Here is a 26909-nt window from a genome sequence, read left to right as displayed (position 1 = left end):
ACCTGTATGCTCTTTGGAGATGACAGATGGATGTGCCTGCACCCAATCCATTGCTTTGGATTTCCTTTCTGGAAGGCTGTGTTATCACTGTGCAAATGAGCTGGAATCCTGCCCTGGGCCTGACTGCTCTCCAAGGAAAAGGAGGGGAACAAAAGCATGCCCCATGTGGCCCCCAGCAGCTCCATGGAGTGGGCACCAGAGGAATCACCAGAGTCTACCATGGCTGTGGAAGGGCTGCTCAGGGCTTGGAAGCAGGAGCAGAGGGGACAGACTTTGTGCTGTGCCTCTGGCAGGTGCTGTGCAGAAAGTGCAGCCCCGGGGACAGGGAACAAAGGTGGCTGTGAGCCCTCTGTGCTGTGCGGCTCTCGCATGGGCCACCGAGGCTTCTGATACACACTCAGTGTCAGGCACTGCTCTGGTTGGAAATGGGGCTCCCTGAGGTTCACAGCTTTCCTATCCCCAGATTTGGAGCTGGCATTAGGAGCTTCACTGCTTCTGTCACCTCCTGATCTCCGCATCAGGGCGCAGTCACCACAGGTAGCATCATTTTGGCACAAAGGCGACGAGCTGAGTGCTAACACTGGGAACTCATCACTGACTGCTCTGGGAAATGCATTACCTGTATTTCTGTATTAATGTAGATTTTGCAGTCCATTTAACATTTTTTTTTAAGTGTCTTCATTTTAAAGAGGGCTATGCCGTTTCTCTAAAAGGTGTTTTATTATAATGGAACAAAATCTTGGTCAAGTGGAACAGATATATTCATACCACTGTGTCTAAGGAATAAACTTCCCTCCCAAGAGAGGAAGATGTAGGTAGGCTCCCCTACCTCTTCAGGATCAGATGAGCTGAAATCTTCACCACAAGGTCTTAGGTGTGACCAAATCCTCCATATTTGCAGGAGTCAGAAACTTTCAGAGATTATGCAAAAATTTATACTGGCCCCATACATGGGCACTCATCACACACCCAAATGAAATGAAGATGCTTTAATTACATTAACAAAATTTAATTACATTTAATTACATTACCAATCATGCCATGATTTCAGTGGGAATTTGTGCAAGTCAAGATTTGAGTAGTGCACAGTGTGGAGCCCAGCCATTCCCTGGCTTGTAGGAAAGGTGTAGTCATAGGCACATAGTTCTGGAAGTAGCTTGAACTGATCATCTCATCCATCCTCCTCAACCTGATGGGAACAACTATAGTTAGACTGTCCCTTGCTCAGACCTTGCATGGAGCAGTCTCAGAAGCCACCTCTGAGCACACCAGTTTCATTTCAGTGCTGCCTGTTCCAGCCCACAGTAATTATTAGAGGTTGAGGGGACAAAATCTCCTAATATCTAACTTAAATCTCCTTTGCTGTAAATTATGTCAATTATTTCTTGTCTCAGGAATAATGAATGTGGAGAACAATGGACAATCCTTCTTTTTATAGCAGCCTTTTTTACATTCCTTTTTGTATCAGACGAGCAGTCTTCTTTCAGTCTTCTTTTTTCCAAAGTAAAAAATTTCCATTCCCCTAAGCTCACCACGGAACTGTGTTTTCTAAACCTTGTCATCCTTGCAGCTCTCCCTTGGACTCTGCAAAGGTGGCTGTCCCTTCTTAAATGCTCTGCTGGAGCATTTCTCTACATGAAACCAGAGCGGCATCAAGCAGAGTGGGATAAGAATGCCTCATAAATGTGTCAAAATGTGGGGGAATAAATAGGCATCAGACTAGCCAAAATATTGATTTATTTTTTTTAAGCTCAGAATAAAACTGGAATTGAAGCTTCTAAATTTCTTCTGCATTACGTATTTTCTCTGCCACTTGTCCTGTTTTGACCTTTCCTGTCCCCAGGAGGTTTGTACTGGCAACTTCTATTGTATTATAACAATCTGGCCCTGCTTAATCAATGTACAAAGCTCTCAGTCCCTACTCAGCTACATGTCTGTGTTTCCTCCTCTAAATCATTCATGCTTTCTTTGTTTTGGTGTTCAGTCACTCCACTAGTAAAACTTCTGAGAAAATTGCTTGCCCTCTCCATCAAAGGGTAATATCTTGCATGTTCTGCATCTTGTGGGTCTGAGTTTCCCCTAAGTAATTGTTCTTACTCTGCCTTGGATTTCAATTTAAAAAAGCCTTAACCTGATATTTAATCAGCATTGGCAGCAAGAGACCACTCATGGGGTTTTATGTCCTGCGGGTAAATAGCTCGTTCCCTTCATTGTTCATTAAAACCAAATACAGTTTGCACCCTTTGTCTCTCCCCTTCAAACAAAAACAAAAAAACAAACCAAACTTTACTATATTCCCCACCAGCAAATAATTCATTATTTATTGTTTAACTGCTGTTTCATACTTGGCGTAAAAGATGTAAAACAGGTTGGGAGTGCTGGAGGAATAGTTATTAGTGGTGAGGGGGAGCAGCAGACCCAAGACAGCTGTGGCAGTGCCATTTCTCACCCGGTGGTGCTCGGTGTCATTAGCCATGACAGCAAAGCCTCTCAGCTGGCATGGTGAACCCTCACACCATGGAGCTCTTGGAATGGCTCCTCTGTGGCTCTGCACCACGGAGAGACACCATTTCCTGACCCGTTCCTGTTGGGTTGAAATGAGATCCACAGTCTGTGGACACGACCTCTCAAAAGGAGCCCCGTGCCCGATCATCCTCGCCGTATTTAACTGGGGTTTATAGTGTCCACTTGAGTCTACTGACACAGTGGGTGAGAAAATAGAGAATTAATCTTCTATCACATTGCCTTCTGTAGAGAAATTTCCTAATTAAACATAGCAGAAAATTACTTTAAAAGTAGTGGGGGGGGCAAGGGGGGGGCCAAAAACCCTTCCTCTATTGTGAGCATGGGCAGTATTAATTGAAAAATTGTAATTTATTCATGCAAATCTTCTAACTGCACTTCATGTCCATGGTGATTTTGCTAACATGGATTTTGCTTTGCCCCTAACAAGGACTTGTGTTTGGAAAATGCAAGAATGTACTATAATTACTGGTTTGCTTCTGGTCGGTTTGCTTCGGCTTTTCTGTTCGTATTTATCGGTGTTTCCAAATTTGAGAAAAATCCCTTGGTAATTGCCTCTTCTCTGAGATCTTCTCACTGTGACAGTTGTCACACACACTGAGAATTTTCCATTTTAATATTCCACTCTATTAGCTGCTAAGAGCACAGATAAGATAACGAGAAATGGAAGTCCCTTTTTTAAGCATTTTTGTTTTAAAATGATAACTTTAAATGTATTACTCTGTTTAGAAAGAAAAATCTGAGTGGATGGCATGATGGGTAATGATATGTAAATGACCATTCATGCATGAAAATCAGGGCCACAGTTGAATGTATTAGGCAATGACTGATATAATCATTATTTTGGATTTTGCATCTGAAGAAGGGGGGGATTGCAGATATCAAGTGAATTGCATATTTAAAGAAAACATTAATGTGCATGTAGAATAAAGAATATTTATGACATTTTTGCATTAAGTATTCTAGTGTTATGCTGTTTGAGCTTAAATAAGGTCAATATGCTGGGTTGATGCTTTTTATATTAAGTCTGGCTCTCGCTTTGGCAGATCCTCCCTTTCCCTGTTCGTTCAGGACACCATCAGAGTGCCAAGTTTGTGATGTCAACTCTTTTCAGCTCCCTATAATGCATTTATCTACAGAAAGCTGCCTCTTGCTCACATGGGGGAGAGCTCAGGGAAAGCCAGTTGCTCACATTTTTAGAGCAATATTTTAAAGTTCACCATGGCTGTGATGCCTTTGTCTCTCAAGGGTTTTAGAGGCGCTTGCTGCATCAGTGAGATGGTGGAGGAAAGTCAATGCTGCGGCTCTGGGGGTTCTTGCCCAGGAGGGGACAGTATAACTCACTCCTTTGCTTCCCAGCCAGGGGAAGCAGCTGCTCTGCTTTCATGGGGAGGCTGAAATAAGGAGAGGACAGCTTGAGAGGTGCAGGCACACATTTGTGGTGGTTGGGAGTGGGGCTGTGGCCCAGCCTCATCCCCAGTTGGTTACAGCTGTGAGCAGCAGGTGAGCAGCACTGACAGCAACGAGCCATGGAGTGCCCAGGGACACTGACCAACACCACAGGGAACAGAGGGCACACAGGTGCCATGCATCAACAATCAGAGGTATTAAAGTTTGGGCTAAAGAACAAGAAGGGCAGATGCTTGCAGCCTTCTGAAGTGAGATGGTGTTGCTCTGTATGGGCTGATGCCTGAAGCCTTCTGATATGGTAATGTGTTACTCTGAATGTGGGTGAATGCTTAAAGCCTTCTGAAATGCTATGGTGCTACTCTGTCCATCATGGCCATCTTGTCTGTGCCATACTCTGTGACAGAGACAGGATGTTTTCCTGTCTCATCTCATTTTGTGCTAAGATCTTTAAAGGAAAAAGAAAATTCTGTTTTGGCATATGAGATAAATAAGCTCCTGTTGTACAATATCTACAGTAACAGATTCCTTGTATCAAAGGCAGAAAATAGCTATGGTACTAACTAAAATTAATGCACCTCAAGTTTGAAGAACATTATACTGAATGTCCATGATACATTCTCTGTCCCTCTTGGCAGTAGCATATGATCAATTTTGCTACTATGTCCTTACCTAATTATCGCTGTTGCTAATGAAGGGAAGTAGAGAAAAACATGTCTTAGTAGGTTAATAAGCCATCCAGAAAATTATATTAGCACGATCAATCCTTAATGATTATGGTTTCTCATAATATTAGATCACCTGAAAGGTGTTTTTGGCAGAAATGTGAGGGGCAGTATGTATCATTTCGCAGCCATTCTTCCAGGACTGCTCAGTTGGTGTTTGGAGAGAAATTCAGTCTAACTTCAGCTCAGGAGTTTTGACTGCTCTCACAAACATTGATTTACTCAGTGGAACTGGCTTATTTTATCATGCAAGGGTCTGGAAGGGCAGCAAGTATGGGGGATTTTCTGCTTTCCCTTCTTCCACAAATACTTGTGGGCAGGCAGTGTGCACATTTTGTGTTGCTTTTCATAAATTTGGGTGAATGAGCTGTCAGTCTCAGATCAGTCTGACCACCTTGCAGCTGGCATTTTCCCCCTTCCTTTCTCCATGATGATGCACCTTCATTTGCAATCTGGTATCTGGATCTAGCATCTGTCAGGATTTCTGTAATTTCTGTAAGGTTTTTGTCATTGTTTTTTCTTTAAGTGGTATAGCCACCACTGCAGCTTACTCAGGCATGTTTGTTCCAAGGAAAGCATTTCTCTTAGAGCATGTCCAAAGAATTAAAGCAAATAGCAGAGGGTAACGATCCTCAAACATCAGACTCATCAGACTCCTTTTTTTATTTTATTTATTTAAAGATTTCCCCCAAATTAAACTGAATCACAATCCTCCCTTTTAATTTGTTAATTACACTTCTGCAATGGTAATGCAATCAGTGAATATAGCTAAAGTGTTTGTGTGTGGGAATCAGTATTAATGAGAAAGAGCATATTTGCAAAGTGTGATATGTATCAGCTGTTTGCCTTGTGTCTGTCTGCTGGGGTAAGGCTGCTCTCAACTGGACCCAGCTCAGCCAAGGAGACTCAGCTGAAGGAAGAAAAAGGGAACAGTCCCTTGCAGGTCATTCATTCCATATCCCTATATCCCTTTTACACTTCCCATACTCAGGGAATGCAGAGGCAGGGTGTGCTGCTGTTTGGGGCAGGGGAGTGCCCCCATTTTGGGCAGCAGAGCTCAAGCTCAGCAGCTGTGGTCCCCTGGCCAAAGCAGCAAGCCAGGGCTTTTGCAGCCTGCGTGCCCCAAGTGACTTCACAGGTGACAGAACCCTGAGCGAGCTCATAAAGGTTAATCACAACTAAGTGAGAATGAAATCTGGCATTTTCCTGCTGGGCTTCCAATTTTCTGTATATGCAGTGTATTGAAGCTAAGTGAGATTAAATGTTTAAACCTTTTGTGCCATGTGGCTCCCCCTATATCATAAACACATCTGTAAAATTATACTCAGAAGGGCAGCATTGTTCTGGTGTAAATGGATTCAAATCCACACTTTTCTGCTGCTTCAAACTCAAGGCTGAGTTTGAAGTGTCACACTCAGCCTGTTTGTCCTGTTAGTGGAGGTCTGGGAGGTTTTTTCTGCCAGTCATTTAAATTTTGGGTGACAGCACAAAATTAGATTCCCAGTTTATTCACAGACCTGGTTCATGGAGGCTCCTGCTCCTAAATCCTGGCCACCCTTGCAGGAGTGGCTGTGCTACTCATTCAAGAGCTCCTTGCCTTTCTGTCAAGGTTATCAGCAGTGCTGCTGATGTTTCTCATGGATTTTGTGCTGGACACAATTATTTCACTGCATAAACCATAAATCAAGGAGTGCTTTAAGTACTCATGCACTGCTTCAACCTGCCCACTAATAATGGGAATAAAAGGGGAAAAATGGCTTGATTGACTTTTTTTCCCAATTTGTCCTGAAAGATTGTCTTCCTACCAAATATTTTCATGCAATTAACTTATGCCATATATTTTCATGTTGGTTGAAGAGTAGGGTTATGTAAAAGATATGATCTATGTTGCATAAATATTGTACCCCCTCCAGCAAGACTTGGAGGGTTTGCAGCTGCCCTCGTCTCAGCTTCTGGCACGTTCTTTAGGGGCCAGCATTGCTGTGCACCCCCAGCTGCAGCAGAGACCGGAGGACTCCCTGCCTACAGCACTGGGAAGGCAGAAATACCCTCATATGTGTCAGGAGGGATGTCTTAACAACTAGCTCTGAGATGCATTTTGGCTTTGGCTTTGTTTTTAGAGGGAGTTCTCACAGGGAAAGGAGCAAACTCAGGGATGAGCCCTGGTTGTGCAGTTTAGAGGCTCAGATCAGGGTGTGCTACTGCAGAAGTATTAAATTCTGGGGCAGGAACTGTGAAGGGGGATTGGGGATCCACTGAGCTGATGGAGGAGGAGGCAGCTCAGGAGCCATCTCAACACTCCCAGTGATGGGGTGACAGCCTGGCTGAAATGGGCTGTGACTGTCAGTTCTGGCACCCCACTGAAGATCCCACCACTAGAAATGAGCTTGGCATGCAAGCTTGGTGCTCCTGAGCCCCAAGGCAGCTCCAGCTCTCTGTACATGTGTGTAACCTGCATTAACACCACAGAAATCAAGGGAAAGGAGTATTACATGGAAGAAAAGTGGAGAGGGAAAAGAAAACTCTGTTCCTCTTGTTGCATCCAAGGTAGATCCAAGTAATTTTTACAGTGGATCCACTTTACACACTGCTGGTTATGTAAATGGGACATCAACTAAATTGGACTTTCACTTGCTCTGGCACTCCCTTCCATTGCCAGAGTGATTTTACAGCAGCTTTAGTCTAAATTAAAACCAGGACCAGTGTCTGCCGTCCATGTTTTAGGATTTAAAACCAGTCATTTCCCAAGATAATTGTGGTGCAGTCGAGACCAGAAGCAGCTTCCCAAAAATTGGTTAATACGCAGATTTGGGTTTCTTCACTGGCTTAAATGGAGTGGAATATTATCTCCTCTATAGTCTGCCTAAAAGATAGATTTGATGTCTGCAAGCAAAGACATGAAATTGCTATAGGCTTCCATTCTTATAGCCTGCCACCTATTTGATTTATGTGATAAGTGATCTCAGATGACCCTCCAAGGCACTGAACCATTAGAGAGTTATGTTGCACAGCGATAAGAAATCTTCAGAGATACCTAAATCTTCTTTTACCACTGGGAGTTTCATCTGTTCTGGAATAAAGAACATTTTTATGTATGATGTTGCTATCTTGCTAGCCATACTAATATTCAAAAGGATACACAGACTTAAATCAACAGCAAAGTGACAAAGATCTTAAAACTGAAGTAGTCACCAAGTGGATGCCAGACAGCTCTCTTAGGTTTTATCTTTGTTCCTTTCATTCTCTTTCTTGAAAGATGAGTAGCTGTAAGGGTTCACATTTAAGACTTCTGTTAATCTTTCCACCAGGTAGGAAGCTGGCAAAAGCACCCTTTAACTGTGGAAAGCCCTGGAAAGTCACATCACCCGTTTGGGACTGGCTTATTTTAGGCTTTGTGAAAGCATGGCTTTAGATATTTTAATTTTTTCACTGAATTACTGTAAATTCAGTGATAGGCATTTCTCTCTGCCTAGAATGAATGAAAATGCTCAGAACCTCAGGTGGGATGTGAATTCTTGGCAGAGGTCAGGGAAAGCACAGATGGGTAATTTCTGTGGTTTATATCCAACTGTAACATCTTTTCCTACAGAAGAAGGCAGCACTGCCTCAAATTCCTCTAACTGAGCCCACACCTCATGCAGTATTTCTTCACAGGATTTGTAGGTTCTGTTGTTCCAGCATGTATGGAGTCCATACATTTCATCTATAGAATTTGTGACACACAGGACCAGCCAGCCAGAAGCAGCTCACACGTGACTCTGCTTCGGGGTAGCCTGTGATGGCCATTTTCTGACAAATAAGAAAAGCGTTAAGACATTGGGCACTGTGCTGGGCTGCAGCTCCCTACCTACCTTGACACAGTGCTGAGGTTAATGATCTGTGTGGCCAGGCAAGTCAACCTGAGGGAGGAATCAGACATCATCTTTTTTTATTTCTCCTTGATCCTGAAAAATCTTCTGGTCCTTGCAATTTGGGCTACAGTAATTTCTTTCCAGGCTCTTTAATAATTGCCTTGATTGGTGACCCGTGGCATTGCATCCTCTGAGCTGTGGCCATGTCCACTTGGTTATTTTGTTCATCTTGCTGCGCATATTGAAATACATGAAAGCAGGGACTGGTGCCACCAAAGCTTTGGCAGTATTGCAGGCATGTTTTTCCAAAAAGATGTATCTATTTCTTGAAAATTCTCCTCCAAGGAAGTGAGGCTTCTCTTTAAATTAATGCAAGGCAGAGATGAATAGTCCCCATGTGCTATTTTGGCTTTTTACTCAAAGCTGTTTATGAGGCGAAGCTCTTGGCAAAATTAAATGAGCCTACTCTTCCTCATGCTGGCAAACACTGTCAGTGCTGGTCATTGTACACCTTCATAAAGGTGCTGGCACCCAAATCTGCAGTGCTGGCAGCCCACAGACACCAGGCAAACATCAAATTTTGTAGGGGGACCACACAATGGTGCAATAAGCACAGCTGTTTCATGTCAGCGTTCAGAAAGCTTACAATAGGGTTTTATTCAGTGAGCCATTCCTTTTGTAACACCATTAGAGTTATTTGCTAGGAGAAATAACTCCTCGACTAATCGCTTTTCATTTTTTATCAAATGCACTGTGGGAGTTGCAGGAATATGCATGAGACAGCAACAAGCAAGTGGTGTTTGTTTAGAATAAATACACTCTGAGTGAGAATGGAGTCCATTCCCTCCTGGCCACGGTTGTAGAAGTGCAGACAAGTCCTTGCAGAGGTCTGTGGAGGGTCATGGCCTGGCTTCACACAGGGATGCTGCAGGAGCACCTGCTGGAAGGAGAGAGGAGCAGCGCTGATCCTGGGAAACCATTCCCATCCCAGCCACTTTCAGCCACAATAAGCAAGCTTTAGAGAGTGGGAATGCTGCCAGGGGAGACCCTGGAGCCCCCAGGCTGGGTGACAGCTGGAGAAGGCTCCTGAGGTTCCAGAGATGTTGAGCTGGGCAGAGCAAGGGGCCAGCTGGGCTGACAGAGCTGCTCCAGGTGTTTGGGAAAATGCTGCTGGAAAACTGGGGGTGGTGGGAAAAAGAAAGAAGACCCAAGAGAATTAGAAGGCATGACAGAAATGAAGACAGGAGGTAAAAAGTAAAGACAGAGCAGCAGTGTTTACTAGTAGCGGGAAATAATTTTTGTACTTGTTATTCCCCAAACTCAGGGCATTCCTAGACAGTTTTCTTGCACTATGAGATTCCACATCCAGGGCAGAAGCACAGCCTTCACCCACAAGGTGTGGCTGAGCCCAGCACAGGGCTGTGCACAAGGTGAGCTGCTCCAGAAGTGCTACTTTCCTGACATCAACTCAGCATTGCACTGAAAAATCATGAATCAGCCCTGCAAAAGCAGTTTTTAAATATTATAAACATGAGAGGTCCTGGTGTTGTACTCACAAGTATTTTCTCCACTGCTCTAAAGCTTAGGCATACCTTTCAAAACAAATATATACATGGAAGCTGAGATCCTTATATGTTCAGATAATCCACTGGTTATGATTTTTAAGAAAAAAAAAACATAAGCTGAGAATCACAAGAGCTGAAAAACACTGCAAATTGAGTCTGACTGGCATCAAAGCAGTGCCAGGCTCTATCTGCATGGTCTTTAGCAATAAGATAAGAGCACATTTTATCAGTAATCTGAGCTGGCTGGGTGCATCTCGTTCCTCCTCCAAAACCCTGCTAGGTATTTACATCATTCTAAAGTTATCCCATTAACTTTTTCTAGCACTTGGCTGAGAATGGCAAGGCAGAGGTATCCAAGGATGGGACCTGAGGCAGTTTAAACCCTGACAAAGGGGGTCTGATTTCCCAGGCAGCCAGCTCAGGTATGGCACAGCCCCAGTGCTGTTTAAATCACCTGCCCATATAGCAGAGAGGGAGTTTCAAGGACTCACCTGTGGTGCTATGAAGAAGCCATCAAAGGCACGTTGGTGTGAAGGAGAATATTTCATTTCAATATTAAGAAGTTCTGTGTTGGGTCCCGAGCTGGGCACAGGCGCCGTTTTCCCCTGCAATAAGTGATTTCCCCAGAGTGTTTATGGGTGTGAGAGAGGGCAAATTTGTATTTATTGAGATGGAGCCAGCTGGCAGGAGTAAAGCAAGGCAAGGCACGTCAGAGTTTGAATTTATTACCAATCCTGTAGGCCATTTTCCTTTCATTGTGACAGTAATGCCGTTCTGAGCCTCTGCCAGACTTTGAGGGCAGAGCCATTGGTGAGTTGACCCCCTGCTTTGCACCCTCATTTTTCTCATTTTGCAGGTTTTGACTGAGCTAATGCTTTCAGGAAAAAAGGCTCATTGATTAGAGCGAAGTCGCCTGCAGCATCTGGGCTTTTATTGGTGCAGTTTGTGTGGTGCTGTTAGCTGTCTGGTAGTGCTTGTTCTCACACATTTAGTAAATTCTTGCTGGCTTCTCTGCCCTCCTTGCTTAGACCTTTCTCACTTTATCCACTCACCTTCTCACCTGCCCAGAGCACTCCTGTTAGGACAGAAGCCTGTGGCAAGATCACTTCAGCTGCTCTGAAGGTCATCCTCCTCCACTACATTTTAATTTGCACATTGTCTTTCATTCTGCAATACAAAAATGGCCACTAACTTTCATCCCTGCGAGATCTGTGTTTTTACCTAGGTTTTATAGCTGAAAACAAGCATGTATCCTGTTAGGACGAGCTAGAGCAAGCCTTTTTTTGAAGTTTTTCTTTCAACAATAGCAAAGATATCCCACTATGAGGAGTCAAGTCAGAATCAGGGGTTATGATAAGCACGTGTCTGATCACATCGATCAAAGGAAGACTACATCAGAGTAGTCATAATTCATAATTCATTATAGTCATATTTTGTATATTCAAGCATGTGGGGATGTTTTATATTGTTTCTTTGTTGTGTTCTCCTGTGTAGTTGAAATATATTGAACAAGGATTGTTGTAATAGTCCTAAAAAGCCACGTGAAGCCTGAGCTGAGGCTTTCTTGAGTTTGCCCTACTACCTTCAGAGTCGTGTTAGCAAAGAGAGGTTCAGGGACCTGTGTCTAGCCAGTGTTGCCACCTGATTGTCTCTCACTCCCATGGCTCCCCAGCTACTCTTCCCACACCCCTTTACTGCTCACAGTGTGGTCTGTGGGGCAAGATACCCCCTGTTTGTCCCCTGTGGCACTTTGTGTACCAGACCGAGGTGCTGTGCATGCTCCTCACTATCCCACTGGAGCTGCTTTTCTGGAAATTGGCAGGAATTCATTGCCATCCTGGCTTTGCCACTCATCAAGCACTGAGCAAAGGTTATTCAGCAGCTCAAGCACAGAGATTTTGATGTCTATGTTTTAAAACCTCTAAACCACCAATCCAGCTCCTAATAGAACATGAGTCTGGGAAGCTGTGTGGCTAAAGTCCTAGCATGATTTTTTGGGGGTTGTAGCTACAGCCATTTTGTAGGTCTGTACCTACAGAAGACTTTATTCAAAGAGATTGAATGTAAAGAGAAATTAGAGGTGGCTACAGTGGCAGTGGGCGTTTTTGGGGCTTTTAGTTTTCTCCTGATGTTACAGGAAATAAGCACAGGGTCAAACCAATCTACTGATGATACTTTCAATCTGGTTTTTTTCAGCTATGGAGACAGAGTAAAATGCCTCAGGAATGGTTTCTTTCTTGTGGGACCTGCAAACAATACAGACATTCTTGAAATCACAGCTATCTCATCAGAGCACTGTGAGAAAGCCAGAGAAGGACCAAATGATTAAAACAGGAGCTGTTGTGGTTCCCACAGTCCATTGCCTCTGTAAATTGTGTGTAGTGCCTTCACAGCTGAGAATTTATATTGCTTAGGAGATTGACATAGTCTCTGAAGTGACTTTCAAGTAATGTTAGTGACCTTCTAACCCTTGTTAGCACATTTCTTTGGACTCTGAGTTGATAATCTTGCTTAAAATTTCTCACTTCTGTGAGCAATAAGTGGTGGGCTTCAGTGATTAGCCTCCCTGGAGCCCTACTATGTTCCTGTAGGGCCTTGGTGTTAAAACCTCAATAGTTGCTAATATGAAAACTACCTAACATGCATGAGAAGAAGACTCATTCTCTGTTTTAGAAGAGGAATCCAGAAACTAGATTATTTTTTGCTAACAATTTTTTCCAGTTGGGTTAGAAAAGAAGTGCAAATCAGCAAGTGCAGTGAAGGGAAAAAAAGAAAAAAGAGTCACCTTAGAAAATAAGCATCCACTAGTCCTCAAGCTAGAAAGCAGCAGGAAATATTGGGAAAATAACTCGTTGTAAGATGTCTGATTTATCAAAGCAGTTATCTGCACAGCATGGAGAAAACAAGCCCTGTGTGTGTCAGCTCTGGGTGTGGGTGCCTATGCCAGTGGGTATGTTTGTGTAGGGAGAGAAAACACACCTATAAGAAATGTAAAGAATAATGTTATCTGTATTACTGACAACAGAAAGAGCATAAACAGGAGATAAACAGCTGTCTTTTTTTATTAAGGACTGCTGCACATTTGCACATTTAATGACAACATGCACATTGACGGTGGAAAGCTGGTCACAGGGCTCCTTTGGAAAAATACAAAGGAGTGACTTATTATTTTCAAATAGAAATTCAGAACTGCAATGTGCCATAGAGTGGATGATCTTCTCCAAATCAGTTACTGCTCTTCAACATGCTCAGTCTTTCAAATGCCTTTTTTAATGGTTTAAGTAGCTATTTCACTTACTCTGTGATGCAGAGCTGTGTGAGGTCCCCAGCCAAGCGCCACGTGCTGGGCAGTGATGAATAGAAACATTGCAGGGAGGAAGAGAGCAGGGCATATGTTTTAAATTAAAAGGAAATGCAAGGGAAGTGATTTGCAGAATAACAAAATAAAGAAATTAAAGCTCCATTCCATAAAGTATATATTCTCACCCTCCTGAACTGGAGCAATTGTCATGTTTCTGATAGGTGAGGAATGCTTGGCTGTTGGAAGAAGACGTCTGCCCATAGGTGCCGTAGTCACTCATTACATATCCTGCCTAATATCTTAACCACTGGAAATCCCCTGCCTGGGTTGGCTGTCAGAGTTATCTCCTCAGTAAAAGAGATTTCTTTATTTAAAATGTAAATGAAACATTGCAGGCCTGGATGCAGCTGCAGGGAGGTGGGGAGGATCTCATAGGAGCTCGTGATGCGGTGGGGCCAGAATCACATGGGCAGGACGTGGAGATGTAATGGTGTGAGGATGTGGCACCTGGACTCTTTGTCCACCCTCAGGCCTTGGCTTTTATAACATGTGAGCCTCCAGAGTTTCCTGGTCATTTAAGGAAACAGAAAGAACACAGCTCAGCCCTTCCTTGTAAAGCCTGATAACACAATAGAACAAAAATCCAGTGTGTTTTTCCTGGTTTCCCCTTTGTTTTTTCATACGTGAATTTTATGGATATAAAGGTGAGCAAATTTGTACAAATAGAGCAAAGCTACCTTTTTTTTTTTTTTCTCCTTTCAGAATAATCAGAATGCTTTTCACAGGTGATTTTTTTTCAGTTTAATATAGTCTAACTTCAAGCATGACTGATAGAAAATTAATGCAGCATAGTCCATACCTAAAAATACCAACACTTCCTTTGACTATATTAAGGTTCAGGAAAAAAGCATTTTAGATAAGATCTACCTTTGGTATTTCTGTGATTTCTATCACTGTAATATCTAAGCTTATCACAATATTTTAATATACTTGTTTCCACATGCTCTGTTGGGAGGAAATGATATTATTCCTGTTATCACATAGTGGGAAGCATGGCAGAGGTTATATAACTTGTCCAGGATAGGGAAGCAAATGTATTGAAAAACAGGCATTGGAGTCACCCTTGCTCTTCTAGGGGCAAAAGCCCTCTCTCCTCAAACAGCTTTCAGAAAGCCTGGGATTCTCATCCTTTTTTGAGTAAATATCAAAAGCAGCTTATTCAAAGTCAGAGCCCCCTGACACAGAAGCCTCTGGGAACAACCTGGATGCACATCAGGCAGATGATTTGTCCAGTGGGTGTCACTGGGGCTACCAACACACTGCAGCTTTCGTGGGTTGCCCCCAGGTGTGCAGAAAGCTGCACCACGGTGCTGACTCCAAATGCACGAGAGGTGGCACTGCAGAGACAGTTGGTGCAGATAACAACATCAGTCTGAGCAGAGCTGATTGATGCTTAAAGTCTGCTTTGGTTTAATAACTCTGCAGCTGGCAGAAGGATATCACTGGGTACAGTGCCTTGCTGGAGGGTGGCATCTTTCAAAAAGTACCAAAGGGTGTTTACACACTTCAGTAGAAACATGGATAATGTTTCTTTTGGATCTTTTAACAAACCCTCTTCTTGATGCCTACCTTAGTGGTCTCTTTCTGTTTTTCAGTACTCAGCCATCAGTATTTTTTTTTTTTTTTTTTGCAGTCCTCTTACACCCAAATTTTGATTTTTCCCTTTAGTCCGTTCTTGTTTTTGGCTTACAGGGCAGGTACAAACCTTACACAATTGCAGACATCAGCATTGACTTTCCCCCTGGTTTCAAATTTAACCTATGCTGGAGATTGTCCTCTCCTCTGGACAGTACTAAATCTTCCCTGCCAGAGATAACTAGTCCTTGGGGCTCATAGCTGTGCTTCTGCAGAGAAAAATGTTTTGCCTTTGGAGTAGACTAGATTGCACCACAAGGCAGGTAATTTCAAAACATTTTTGAGGAAAGCATCCCCTTGGGTCCACCTCAAGGCCTTCATGGGTAAAGGACACGAGGCAGCATGTGATGCTATCAATGCCCCTCCATTATTTTCCCAGGGAACAAAGCAGCGAGGCTCAGTGGGGACACGACCTTCCTGGGCTGCAGCTTGAAGGGGTCATTGATTAAGGGGAGAGGGAAAAGGAAGGGTTTTTCTCTGGTTTTCCTTTTAAGTGTGTAATTGAGGGGATTTGTCACAGGCCAGCATGGAAATCTCTGTGTTGCTGGCCCGCTCAGGAGCGCTGTTGGCCGGCCATCGGCTTTGTGAGCAGCGCGTTAAGCTGATGCAGTGAATAGGTTTCTCTAGAGAGAGAGAGAAGTGCTTTGCTACAGTGCTGTCTTTACTAATGTATATTCTTCTGCTTTCCATCCAACAGTCAATGAAGGCTCAGGTGAAACCAATCAAAAAGAGACATCGACCTGTGACATTTGCCAGTTTGGGGCAGAGTGCGATGAAGATGCAGAGGATGTTTGGTACAGTAATTTTCTCTACTCTTCTATTTTAATGAATGTTGTATTATTTAAAGGTACTGTGGTTTGGAAAGCATTACAAATGTTAGATGCTCTGTTTTCTGCACACAGAGATTCATCTCTAAGTGACTAAGGTGGTTATCACTCTGAAAAAATGTATTTTGGAACATGCACGATTTAGACCAAGTTTAGAAACACAGTTATCCATTTTGTTGCCATTATAACTTATGTTATTCCATCTGGGGTTTTATAGCTTCATACTTCAGTAAAAAATAGAATTGGGAAAAATAATTGACCTAAAGCTTTTCCAGTTAAAAAGTATCATTAGTATTATCATCATGTTAATTCATGTGTGGCATTAGAAAGGCTGGGAAATCTGTCTCGCTTTTTCCTATTTTGTTGGAGTTGAAAACCTTGCCCTCAATTGCTTGAAAAAATGAGAGTGTACATTTAGATGTTTTCTCAGTGTAAATGGTTTTAATTTTTATTTTTTAAAAGGGGTTTCAAAATTATTCAGATTTTTTTTTATTTTAAACCTTAATTACAAAAGCTGAAGGGAAATAATTCTATCAACTCAGACTTTTATTTTTCATTTTGCCTAGGATATATGCAAATTTACAATAAGCCAACTCTGAGCTAATAATTTCATTGTGATTTTGGAACAGCCAATAGATCAAAAAGGTCACTATTCACAGAGCTGTATTTCTAACACAGCCCTAATGCCACACCTCATGTTTCTCTCTAAGTAACTAAAACAGATTTAGAGAGACAACAAAATAACCGTGCAAATGTCAGAGCTGGTGTCTGGATGGTGCTTCTGAAGCTGTGGGCTAGTGGTGGCTAAAGGCTGGATACACAAACTGGGCAGAGAGGTGTCAGTAAAACACTGAGGCCAGAGCTCCAGTGTGGAGAACCAGAATGGAGCAGAGAGGAGTCAATAAATGATGGTGAACGCGATAGCTGGGCCCAGTGTCGGGCAGCTGACCCCACCCAGGCAAGGCATCTGTGCACCCTGGTCAGGCATGAAAGTAGGAACAGTTCTGCTGTTGAGTGAAGGAGCTCAGGAATATGGTCATGGTTATCCCTTTGTGCTCTTTTTGGTTTGGTCTTGCCAGCCTCTGAGTAATCTCTGGTTTTAGTCCTTAACAAAACCTCGAGCAAAAAAACCACTGAGTCCTTGCTCTGGCTCCAGTCATCAAAGGGAATTGTGGTGTTGAAAAACAGGAGCAAGGTGCATCATGGTTATAGGTTTCAGTAATGTAATGAAATTTGTGAGTAAGAAATTGCCTAATGTTGACTTTGCTTAAGAAAATTACCCCAGGTGTTATGATTTTCATTGTCTCCTTGACTGGTTGTCCTTGAGAGCTTTGGTGGTGCAGTGTAGAAACAAAACCACGGTGAAATTAATATATCAAAATTCACAGTCTAGTGCTCATGTTTTCATAATTAAGTGTGCTTCCAAATTGGAAGGCAGGAGAAGAGAGGGGCAAGGAATAAAATTAGCTACAAGATAACATTATTAATCATAAGCACTGAGTAGCAGTGTTTATTTTTTTTCCAGAAATAGCTTGGTAAAACTGCCTGATCCAACTTACCCGAGTGTTCCCACTGCAGCTTTTGCACAATCTAATTCCTCCCCTTTGAAACAAGTTGGCTTTTACAGAGCAGCAGAGTGATGGCAGGAGCTGAGGTGCTCAGTCTTTATTGACAGGCACTCTTCCTGCAGGGGAAGGTGCTTCTGGGGGCAGGAAGCAGGGAAGGGCTGGCACTGGGAAGATGCTCCCAGACAAACTGTTAGGAGGCAGGAAAGCCAATTCCCATCCAAAAACCCAGACCCCATCTAAAGCCTGTGAAAGGCGTGCTTTGAAGTAAGCAACTTCAGATGCCTAACTGAGCTCTATTTTCCTGTCCTTGCTCCCTGATTAGTCCTGGATAAGCATCTTCCTAAACCATCTTCCCAAACAGCCTTCTGGCTGTCAGCTTTTCATTATTTTTATTTCTAGAATAAAAATAGTGGACTAATAGTCTAGTGGACTAACTATGGAGGTTATAGATCCCTCTTTCCAATATATGTTAGTTGAATGTTCATGTTTGGCACCAGAGGCAGATGTTGCCCCACTCCCCTTGCCAAGAAATGTCAATTTATTATTTGTTCACTATTTTTATGTGGATCAAGTAGGACTCCTTTAGCTCTCTCACCTGACTGATGAGGTTTGTAAAATCTAAATGGGGCCAGCAGTTCCTGGTGGTCCTGGGACCTGCTGCTACAGGATGTCAGTCCCAGCTGCAGCAGTGAATCCCTGTCAGTCAGGAACAGTCTGAGGGTGCAGGGCCAGTGCCTGATCTGCTCCAGGTGAGAGGAATGGTACCAGAGCCAGACTTCAGAGGGCTGGAGATGCAAGGCTGGCTGTTTGCCTACTACTTCTAGGGTGCCAGAGTAGATCAGAAAAGAGAGCACAGGTGTGATAGCAGATGTGGTTGGGCTGCTGATGATTTAAAGTGACAATTGACATTCTTCTGCATTGTCACAGTCTATATTTTGCAGACCGTTATCTCCAGTTTAACTCTTTCTTTTTTTTTTTTTTTTTTCTGGTTATTCATTGCCAGTTGTCACTCATCTAAATTGTGCTATTGTGTTCTGTCACCATTATTTTTAATTCTTTTTATTTGTGAGAAACCAATCTGTTAATGGCTTGACTCCTGGGATTCTAATGGGGGGGTTGGCACACAGAAGATTACTTGAAGGGCTAAGATTTGTGTGAACATTTTCTGGAAAGTGCAGAGGAAAGGCAGGAAAGAAACCTCTGTAATAACAGGTTTTCCATGGCATGCAGAAGCACACATGTGTTATTATCCCATTCTGCAGTCAAGTATCATGAGAGTGAATGCAATTTGGCATTCCATTAGTGAATCTCTTTCTCTAAGTTAAAAACAAAGACTGTTCACTTGAAAGTCTTTAACATCTTGCTGCTTTAATATGTGAAAGCTTCTTGTCACTAAGAGGATCGTGCATTACTGGCATTATTCCCACCTTTAATGCATTTTGCACCAGTGGGCTTCATGAATATTTAAAGCAGGGCAGTGGCTACACTCTTTAGCACGGGGTTGCAATCTATTGGTAAATCAGACATTTGGTGTTGCTTGCTTTGGGTTTTATTTCTGAGCTGGCTAAGGAATAATTGATTTTGTAAGACAGGGCTACTCAACATAACACCCCGAGAGATATACTTAAAAGGAATTGAGGAATGAGGCGTAACGTTTTGAGCCATGGTGTATTGCTCAGCTCTTCCAAAAAGCATCTCTGAAACACTCACTGTACATAAATAGTGCTCACCAAATGGAGTGCCTGCTCTCTGCTGGAGTGGCTCAGTGTCAGTGCAGAGCCACGTCAGAAACCTGGGCTCCAGCATTAATCTCCTCCTTGGGAGCCACTGAGCAAATAAGAGCACTCCCTACACTGGGCAAGGCATGGTTTGGATAAATACTGGGCAGCTGTTTCAGAGGTCCACTAATATGTCCAAAGTGGAAGGAGATAAAGAATAAGAAAGATCCTTTGGTCAAGTTTCCAGTTGGAAAATGCTGACAGTAGAGAGGATGAGAATATTTTCTTAAAACGAGATTAAAGCCTGCAAACCTCTGACTTGCAGAGTTAATCAAAATCAAAATGATGAATTGGGGTTAAATATGCATACTTTCCCTTTGCATTCCAACACCAGCAGGTCAGCCAGCAGCAATGCCCACAGTAAGGTGCAGGTTGCTAGCTGGAAGGCAGACACAGTGGTGTGCTCAGGGAGAGCTTCCCCTACAGCCTGGCAGTGTCCAAGGAGGGGAGGAGGTCTCCTCCAGAGTGCTCCTCTGCCTGCTCCTTCCTCCCTCTGGGGGCTGCAGGTGGAGGAGAGAGGCAGCAGCTCCCTGTCAGGAGGTGCCTGACCCTGGAATGGGCCACTGGAGGGTTTGTACCAGAGATAAAAAGGTGCCTGAATGCCCCTGCTGCTTCCCGCAACTTGGTGCTGCTCACCCCAAGGACTTCTCCCTGGCTGGCAGTGGAGTATCATGCTCTGCAATAGGCACTGTGCTTGTGGTAGGAAACTTCCTTCCCTCCTCACAAGCCTGGCCTTTTCCGTTCCTTGCAAGTGGACAAGGATCCCACTGGGCAGGTTCAGCTCAGGAGAAGATGCTGAAGCCATTCTTGAGGGTCTCTGATGACCCCAAACTGGGACTTGGAGGCATCCAGGCCTGGAGGAAGGAGCTGGACTTGTTCAGTGTGTGGGTCAGTGGAAAGGAAGGAGGGCTGGTCCCAGGTGTGCTGTGCCCCTGGGTGGCATTCCCAGGTGAGGAGGTGACACTGCAGGGTAATTACAGCAGGTCCCTGTGTCCTGTGCCTCTGTCCACGTGACTGGGACAATAAACTCCACTCACCCACAGCAGACAGGCACATACACAAAAGGTATTACAAAGGTGAGCTCTTTCAGTCCCTCATTTCATGTTTTACTGCCAGTCACTGGAACGTTTAGTTTGGGTAAATGCTCCTATAAGGCAAGCAAACAGTCAGAAGCGTGTGAGGAGGGTGAAACCTCATTCTCATGCAAATAAGTGGCTCTGTAAATGGGAGATATCTGTGCAAATCATGCAGCTGCCATCTGCAGCGACCCTTGCAATCAATACTGCCCCAACAATCAATATTTATCTTTATTATTGTATAGAAAGAAAACATAAAAGAAACTAATGATTTTGCCAGCTTTTCCATCCACACAGCAATTAGGTCAGTCAGGTTTGGGTCCCTTCCCCCTTCCATCAGTTGCTCTCAAGCAGAGCATTTGCAAACAAGATGCTGTGTACTGCTCTCAAGTACTAAAAGGTGGTTTGAAGTCTCACATACATTACACGGGTATTGGCTGCTTCATGTTCAGCAGTGTGTATAATAACTATGTGTGACCTACTTGTTCCAGATGCAGAAACAACGAGCTGCTTTAACATCTGCAATGTCCCAGGCATTATACAGTAGATATGTTGCTGTTTTCTGCTGCTTTTCCTTCTCTTCTAGTGAAAATATAGATCTGTGTTCATAGCTGGGCATAACACTTGCACATACATGTTGGACTTGTGCTCAAATAAGCACAGGAATGGAATAAAATCATTAAAAATGCACAATACTGCAAAAACTTAAATTTCTGCTTAACTTGAGATCATACCTAAGGCATGAAGTGAAGCTGCTGCTGCATAAATCTTCACATGGAGATTAGTAGTCATGTCTAATAAGAGTCCAGGCAAGGGTTTGCAGAGGGAATTAAAGGCACTGGAGCACAATCTCTGCATTGCACAGCAGCAGCTGACCAAGCAGGGTGCACCCTCTCACAGCCATGTCACTTATCTTAGCCCCAACCTGATAGCAGAGCTACCTCCAGTGCCTGCCCAGGAATTAGCCCACTTCTGTTACCTGGTGATGTTTCATTTGGTGTGTGTTCTGTGGTTAAAAGATTTTGAAATAAAAGGAAAGCAGCTGACTTCCAGGGAAACTGTTGAGATAAGTGTAGGGACACCATTCAGTGGGTTAAGAGTCGGTAATACTGGAAAAAATCTAGCCTAAGCAACTGAAATTAGTCAATGAAGCACTTGCAATGAAAGGCAAAATGTGAGGAATATTAGAAAAAGCAAGATGATGCCTACCCATCTGTATTTTACATTTTAGTTACAAAGCCAGCTCTAAGAAGGAGCCAGGTTGGAGGCTTTTCTAGGAGGCTGCTCAGCCAGATACTGCTGCCAGGAGTATGAGAGCTGAAGAGAGAACCCAGCCATGCTTCTTTATTTGGGACTTGGGAAAAAATGCCAAAGAGACACAAAAGGTGGAAAACTAGCAAAATACAAAATTGTAGCTTGAATTGCTGTCCACAGCACAAACAAGAGCAATATTGCAGCAACTCTAGCTTGGTGAAAGATTTGACTTATTAGAAACCAATGCCTAGACATCATGTTAGGGTCAGAAAATAAGATCCCCAGGTGAACATTGCATGAATGCCATGGTTCCTGTCAGGTTTCTCTCTGGCAAGCTGCTGAGGTACTGTAGGACTCTTTCAGAGGGCAGCCTAGGTGTAAAAGTGACTTTGTTCCCAAATATATGTAGGGAAAGATCCCCACAGCCTTCAGAAAGACCCTAAATCAAGCCAAAAATAGGTGGCTTTCCTCTTTCTGAGAAGGAGTCTGGAGAAAGAGCCAGGAAAGGTATGGAAAAAGCAGTTGTCTTTATCTTCAGCAGCCCTTTGAAAAGCTGTGGTCTGGTTGTCCAGAGGAGGAGGAGGGAATGAGCACCTTGTGTTTCTAAACTGATTGCACTGCTAGTGGCCTGGCTAGAAAGGTATTGCTTGGAAAAATGATGGCTTGTTTGGGCAGCTGGTGAAATTGTTGTACTCTACATATATATTTTCTGGGTTTAGTTAAAAACAGCCATTTTTCCCAGTCAGGTGAGTTTCACAGAATCACTTTACCATCTCTGCATCCTTCATCCTGTGCCAAAATAGCCTATTTAATTTTGAAGTGAGACTGATTCCCAACTCCTTTAGGATGATGGTTGGGAGAATTTGACCTTTCTCTCTGTTGAGTCAACACAATCCTTCAGAGGCATGTGTTCATTTGAGTAAGTCCTGCCTTTCCAGATTCTCAGGATTTATTTTCTTAATAACATGCTTAAAAAAAAACAAAACAAGACTTGTTTTAACATAAGCCAAGATTGTCTGGAGTTACTTATACTTCACAGTGTTTTATTACCAATACACTTTGGAACACTCTGGTAAATAATTCAGCCTACACAAAGAAATTGGCTATATTTTCTCTATACATCGAGGAAGTCTGTCGTGTAGACTATATATCATGGCTCTAAATGTTCTCAGATAAATGCAAGCCCACATTGTATTCCATCTGTACTACTCACCCAAGCAGGTTTTTAAGGACCCTATATGACACATCCATCTCTTATCCAAAAACTAGAATCTCTAACATTTGGTTTTGTAATAAAAATGACATTTTTTATCTTTTGCAATTACAGCAAAACCTGCTCTGTGTGTCCAGGGAATAATACTCTACACAATCATAAAGCTTATAGATCTTTCTTTTCCTTGTGCTCCTCTTTTCAGATGCTCACCCAAACTTGGTTTTCAGAAGGTGAACTTCCAACTTAGGGAAGTCAAAGGAAGTTATCCCACTGACTTCAGTGAAACAAAAGTTCTTTCCCAGTTTGATAACTATGGAGTAACTTCTCAGTAGCCTGTGGAGCCTTTTTGCTGGTAGAAAGGAGAACAAACTCAGTTGGAGTGTGAATGCTCTGTCAGTCTTACAGGGCAAAGGAACAACTTGGAAATTGTGATGATAAAAGCAGAATTTGCCTTACTGACTGCTTCAGTTGCTTCAGAGCAAATATTGATTTATGAAAAGCCAAAAATAATTTCTGAGATTTTTGGGGGGTTTTCATGTCTTACCATGCCATGCTCTCGTAGGAGCGAAACACAAATTCTTCTGAAATTCAAGGGGAGGAAGGCTTGTAAGAAACACAGTCATCATTTGTCTTTGCAATTAGTAGTCTGTCAGCATTAGAGTTGGGGAAGAAATCTGAAATAATTTCGAAAGTGTGGCTCAGCCCAGACCGATTTTCCTGTTAGGTTTCCATGGCCAAGATCCCTATCTCTGTATGTGTGTGGATGGGAGACATGGAGAGGTGGGTGGTCAGCAGGGAGGAAATATAAAGCTGACTTGCAATTAGTCCAGTTGGCTGTTTGCTGAAGAGTGGGGAGGAGCTGCAGTGGCTGCAGCTTGGGGAGGGTTTTGGGGACAGTACCCAAGGGGGGAAGGGAGGATGGCCTCTCCTGCATTCCCTCTGCCTTGCTGGGGGGCTGGAATGGCTCACCCAGTGTGAGCAGGTGAATTAAAGGTTGCTGTGCCAGGGGCAGCTGGATGGGCTGGCACCATTCAGGTGGTGTGGCTGTGGGACTGTGTTAACACTGCCCTGCCCCTATACCCATTACAAAGGTGTGGCTGAGTGTGGGGCTCAGCATTGTGTGAGGCAGCAACAGCATCCCTCTCTCTTTTCAGGCAGTGTCTAGATACAGCATATACATATGACAGCATGGTGGAAAGTCACCTTTTCATGTGTCTAGATCAACAGGGGAGCAAATGAACCCACAGTTTGGGGTTTTTTTTAACTCCTCTGCCGCCAGCTATGACCGGTGTAATCAGTCCTGGGTAGGAAAGTGTCCCGGCCTTTTGAGCACATGCCTTGATCTGCATTGGGAGGAATGGCTTTGGCAGTCTGTTTTGTGCTCCTGCTGTTGTGAGGACCACCCAGCTCCTGCTGCTTTGTGAGAGGGACACAGGAAGGTCCCTCTGTGCCCTGCAAGGGCAGCGCTGTGCACGGGTGCTGCCCTGAGCTGTTTGAGGTTTGGTTTGTGCCCCCACAGTGATGTTGGTTATGTAACCCCATGGCTGGGAGAGCCTGGGCTCACCAGGCTGTGAAAGTGCACATAAGGGATGATAATATGGTAATGCACATCAGATATTAATGTGCATTGACACATAATCGTCTGCGTACATCAAGGCATTACAGCATGAAAGAGCAAGTGCAAAGGCCTTGCAGGGCGACGTGCTTTTGCACCTTTCTTCTCCCCCTGTTCTCTCTTAGCCTTGTTATTTAAAAGTAAGCTTCCCTTCCTCCCTGGCCCCCCATTTAGGCAGAGTCATCCCCCAGCAGTAAGGAGAGCGGTGCCTTCCTGACGGCCTATTTAGGCGCAATAAAAAGCCGATTGGCCTAATGCGCAATCAAGAAAAGAGTGACATTTATTGCTTTGGTTTTATGATGCTGTGAACTGAGCAAGATTTGGAGCCTTACAGTGCCTTCAGGGGGCAGGAGATCACCAGCAATGAATTGTATTTATACCTTTTCCAATTTCCTACTAGCGTTTTAGCAATAAATAGACTGTGTTGTTATTGAGTTTTATGTAAGTATGTTTACGAAAGCAGGAATACAACTTTGTAGCTCGGAATTACATGTGTTGGCTAAATAGATCAACAGAGAGAATAACTATGTAAAACACTTGGAAAGCACTTACCAATTTATTATCATATGTCTTAATGGAATGCTTCATCTCTTCCATCCCACTTTATGTTAACTATTAAAATAGAACTGCATCCATTGCAGAAGGTCGGAGGCTCCTTCACACACCCGTGTAGGAACATCAAGGCCACGGTTTGTTCACACATCTAAACCATTAAAAATACATCCCATGCATTAAATATGAGCCTGAGGAAAACTCAGTGGGAGCTGACGCACAGGGCTGACCTCAGCTCTCACAGTCCCTGCAGAGTGGCAGGTGTGCCTTCCTCACAGAGCCCAGCTCCTGCCCCAGTCCCTTCCCACGTGTGGGCTGCAGCTAAAAGCCTGTGTGAGGTGTCCCCAGACATACAGATTTAATTGCTGTGTCTCAGCCTGCCCATTTGGTAATGGAGCTCTCCCCTGTGGAACAGCTCAGGTGCCCCAGGGACACCCGTCCTGGCCAGTGCACAGCACTTGCTCCTTTCAGGAAGTCGCAGGTGGATTCCACTGATCTGTGTGCCAGACCTAAGAAGGTTACTCTCATCCCATTAGTTTGCTGGCAAGGACATGTCCTTGAGATGGCACATTGCAGTCATTGTCTGTCTTCCTTTCCCTGGCAGCAGCACTGTCCCTTGGGGCTTGATCCCAAAGGCAGCCAGACCGTGGTCATCATGAGGCAGATCCCCAGCCAGCAGGAATGCCTGGTTTTGTACAGCAGCTTTTACCTACAGCCCTGAAGGCTCTGAGGAAAGGAGGGTTGCTACTGCACCCTCCTTCTTGCCAGTGCAGTGATTTGCTTGGGTGCTAGGCTCATACCTGTGGGCTGAGGTAATGCAAGGTTATCCTGAGCACAGACAACCTTTCTGCCTGTGCAGGAGGTGCAAACAATGCCTGAAGGAAAGCCTGGAAGCGTCCTCCTAAAATTTCATTGAATAGCAGACTGGATTTTGTTTTGTAATTGAAGAGAGCTGACCAAGCAGGGTATCCTGGAATGTGTGGCCGGTTCAGATGGTGCTGCCTCAAGCAGGTACCCCTGGCTAGGGTGTGATGCTGATAACACCAAGGCTGTGGGTCCAACCCCTGCATGGGCTGTTGTACCTGAGGTGATTCTTGTGGGTCTCTTCCACCTCAGAGTGCTCTGAATTCCTGAGGAAGCAGGAGGCACATGTGTTTAAGGACACAGAGGGGTTTATGGGGAGAGCTGGGCTGGGCTCACACATGTGGAGGCAGACTTGACATTGAGGAATTCCTTTACCACATTGAGGAATTCCTTTATGAGTTTTTGCTCATTTTAGGAAGGTCCCTATCTCTCTTCCCCACCAGCAGTGGATAGCTCATGTGAGCAAAGGCTGGACTGGCAGCACACTGGTCTCTGCTAGCCAAAAGGCCATCATCATCCCTTTACTTTCAAATCAGAGTCCACGTTCCACTTTCAGAAGTAACTTCTAGTGTTAGCAGAAGTTTCAGCAGAAATTTGTGTTGGTCTGAGACAGAGCTGCAGTTCTTTGTGAGCAGATGGATCCTTCCTGCCTGGCAAGGCCCATGCCAGGACCTGCAGCTAGATTCTGTCCCATGCTTCCCACTGGATCTTGCAGTGTTCCCACTGGCTGTTCAATCCAGGGTGAAACTGTGGGATTTGTGGAAACGATTTTCATTATTCTGCTGGCTTCAAGATAGGAGTGAACAGTATCAGCAGTCTGAGGCACACAGCAATAAAGTGTTCATGAAGGACAGCCTCAGATGTTTACAGAGAGAGAAACAGTCAGCAAAGCTTTGTTTTAGCACAGACCACAGAGATGTGAAGGACACCGGGGCAGGCAAACCGTAGAGAGGTATTTATTTTATTCTGTGAGTTCTAAATAAACTTTACACATTAGATACCTGCAGACACTTGAATTGGCATGTGCGCAGAATGAGAATTCTTTTCTCTGGTCACACAGCTAGAACAAGGCCTTTTCCATGACTCTTCAAACCC

At 43.9% G+C, this 26909-nt stretch overlaps 1 protein-coding gene across 1 annotated transcript in view; it reads left to right on the top strand.

The window, feature by feature from the left end:
- Positions 1-26909, top strand: part of TMEFF2 (transmembrane protein with EGF like and two follistatin like domains 2) — a 125105-nt gene that overhangs the window by 56548 nt on the left and 41648 nt on the right. Inside the window, exon 5 of the mRNA XM_058809575.1 lies at positions 15765-15861. Coding sequence (XP_058665558.1) covers positions 15765-15861 — 97 coding nt within the window. The remainder of the gene's footprint in view (positions 1-15764; positions 15862-26909) is intronic.

The sequence above is a fragment of the Ammospiza caudacuta genome, chromosome 8 (assembly GCF_027887145.1).
Source record: "Ammospiza caudacuta isolate bAmmCau1 chromosome 8, bAmmCau1.pri, whole genome shotgun sequence".
In the NCBI taxonomy this organism is placed as follows: domain Eukaryota; kingdom Metazoa; phylum Chordata; class Aves; order Passeriformes; family Passerellidae; genus Ammospiza; species Ammospiza caudacuta.
Note: the sequence above shows the minus strand (reverse complement) of the source record. Positions and strands in the feature narration are given on the sequence as shown.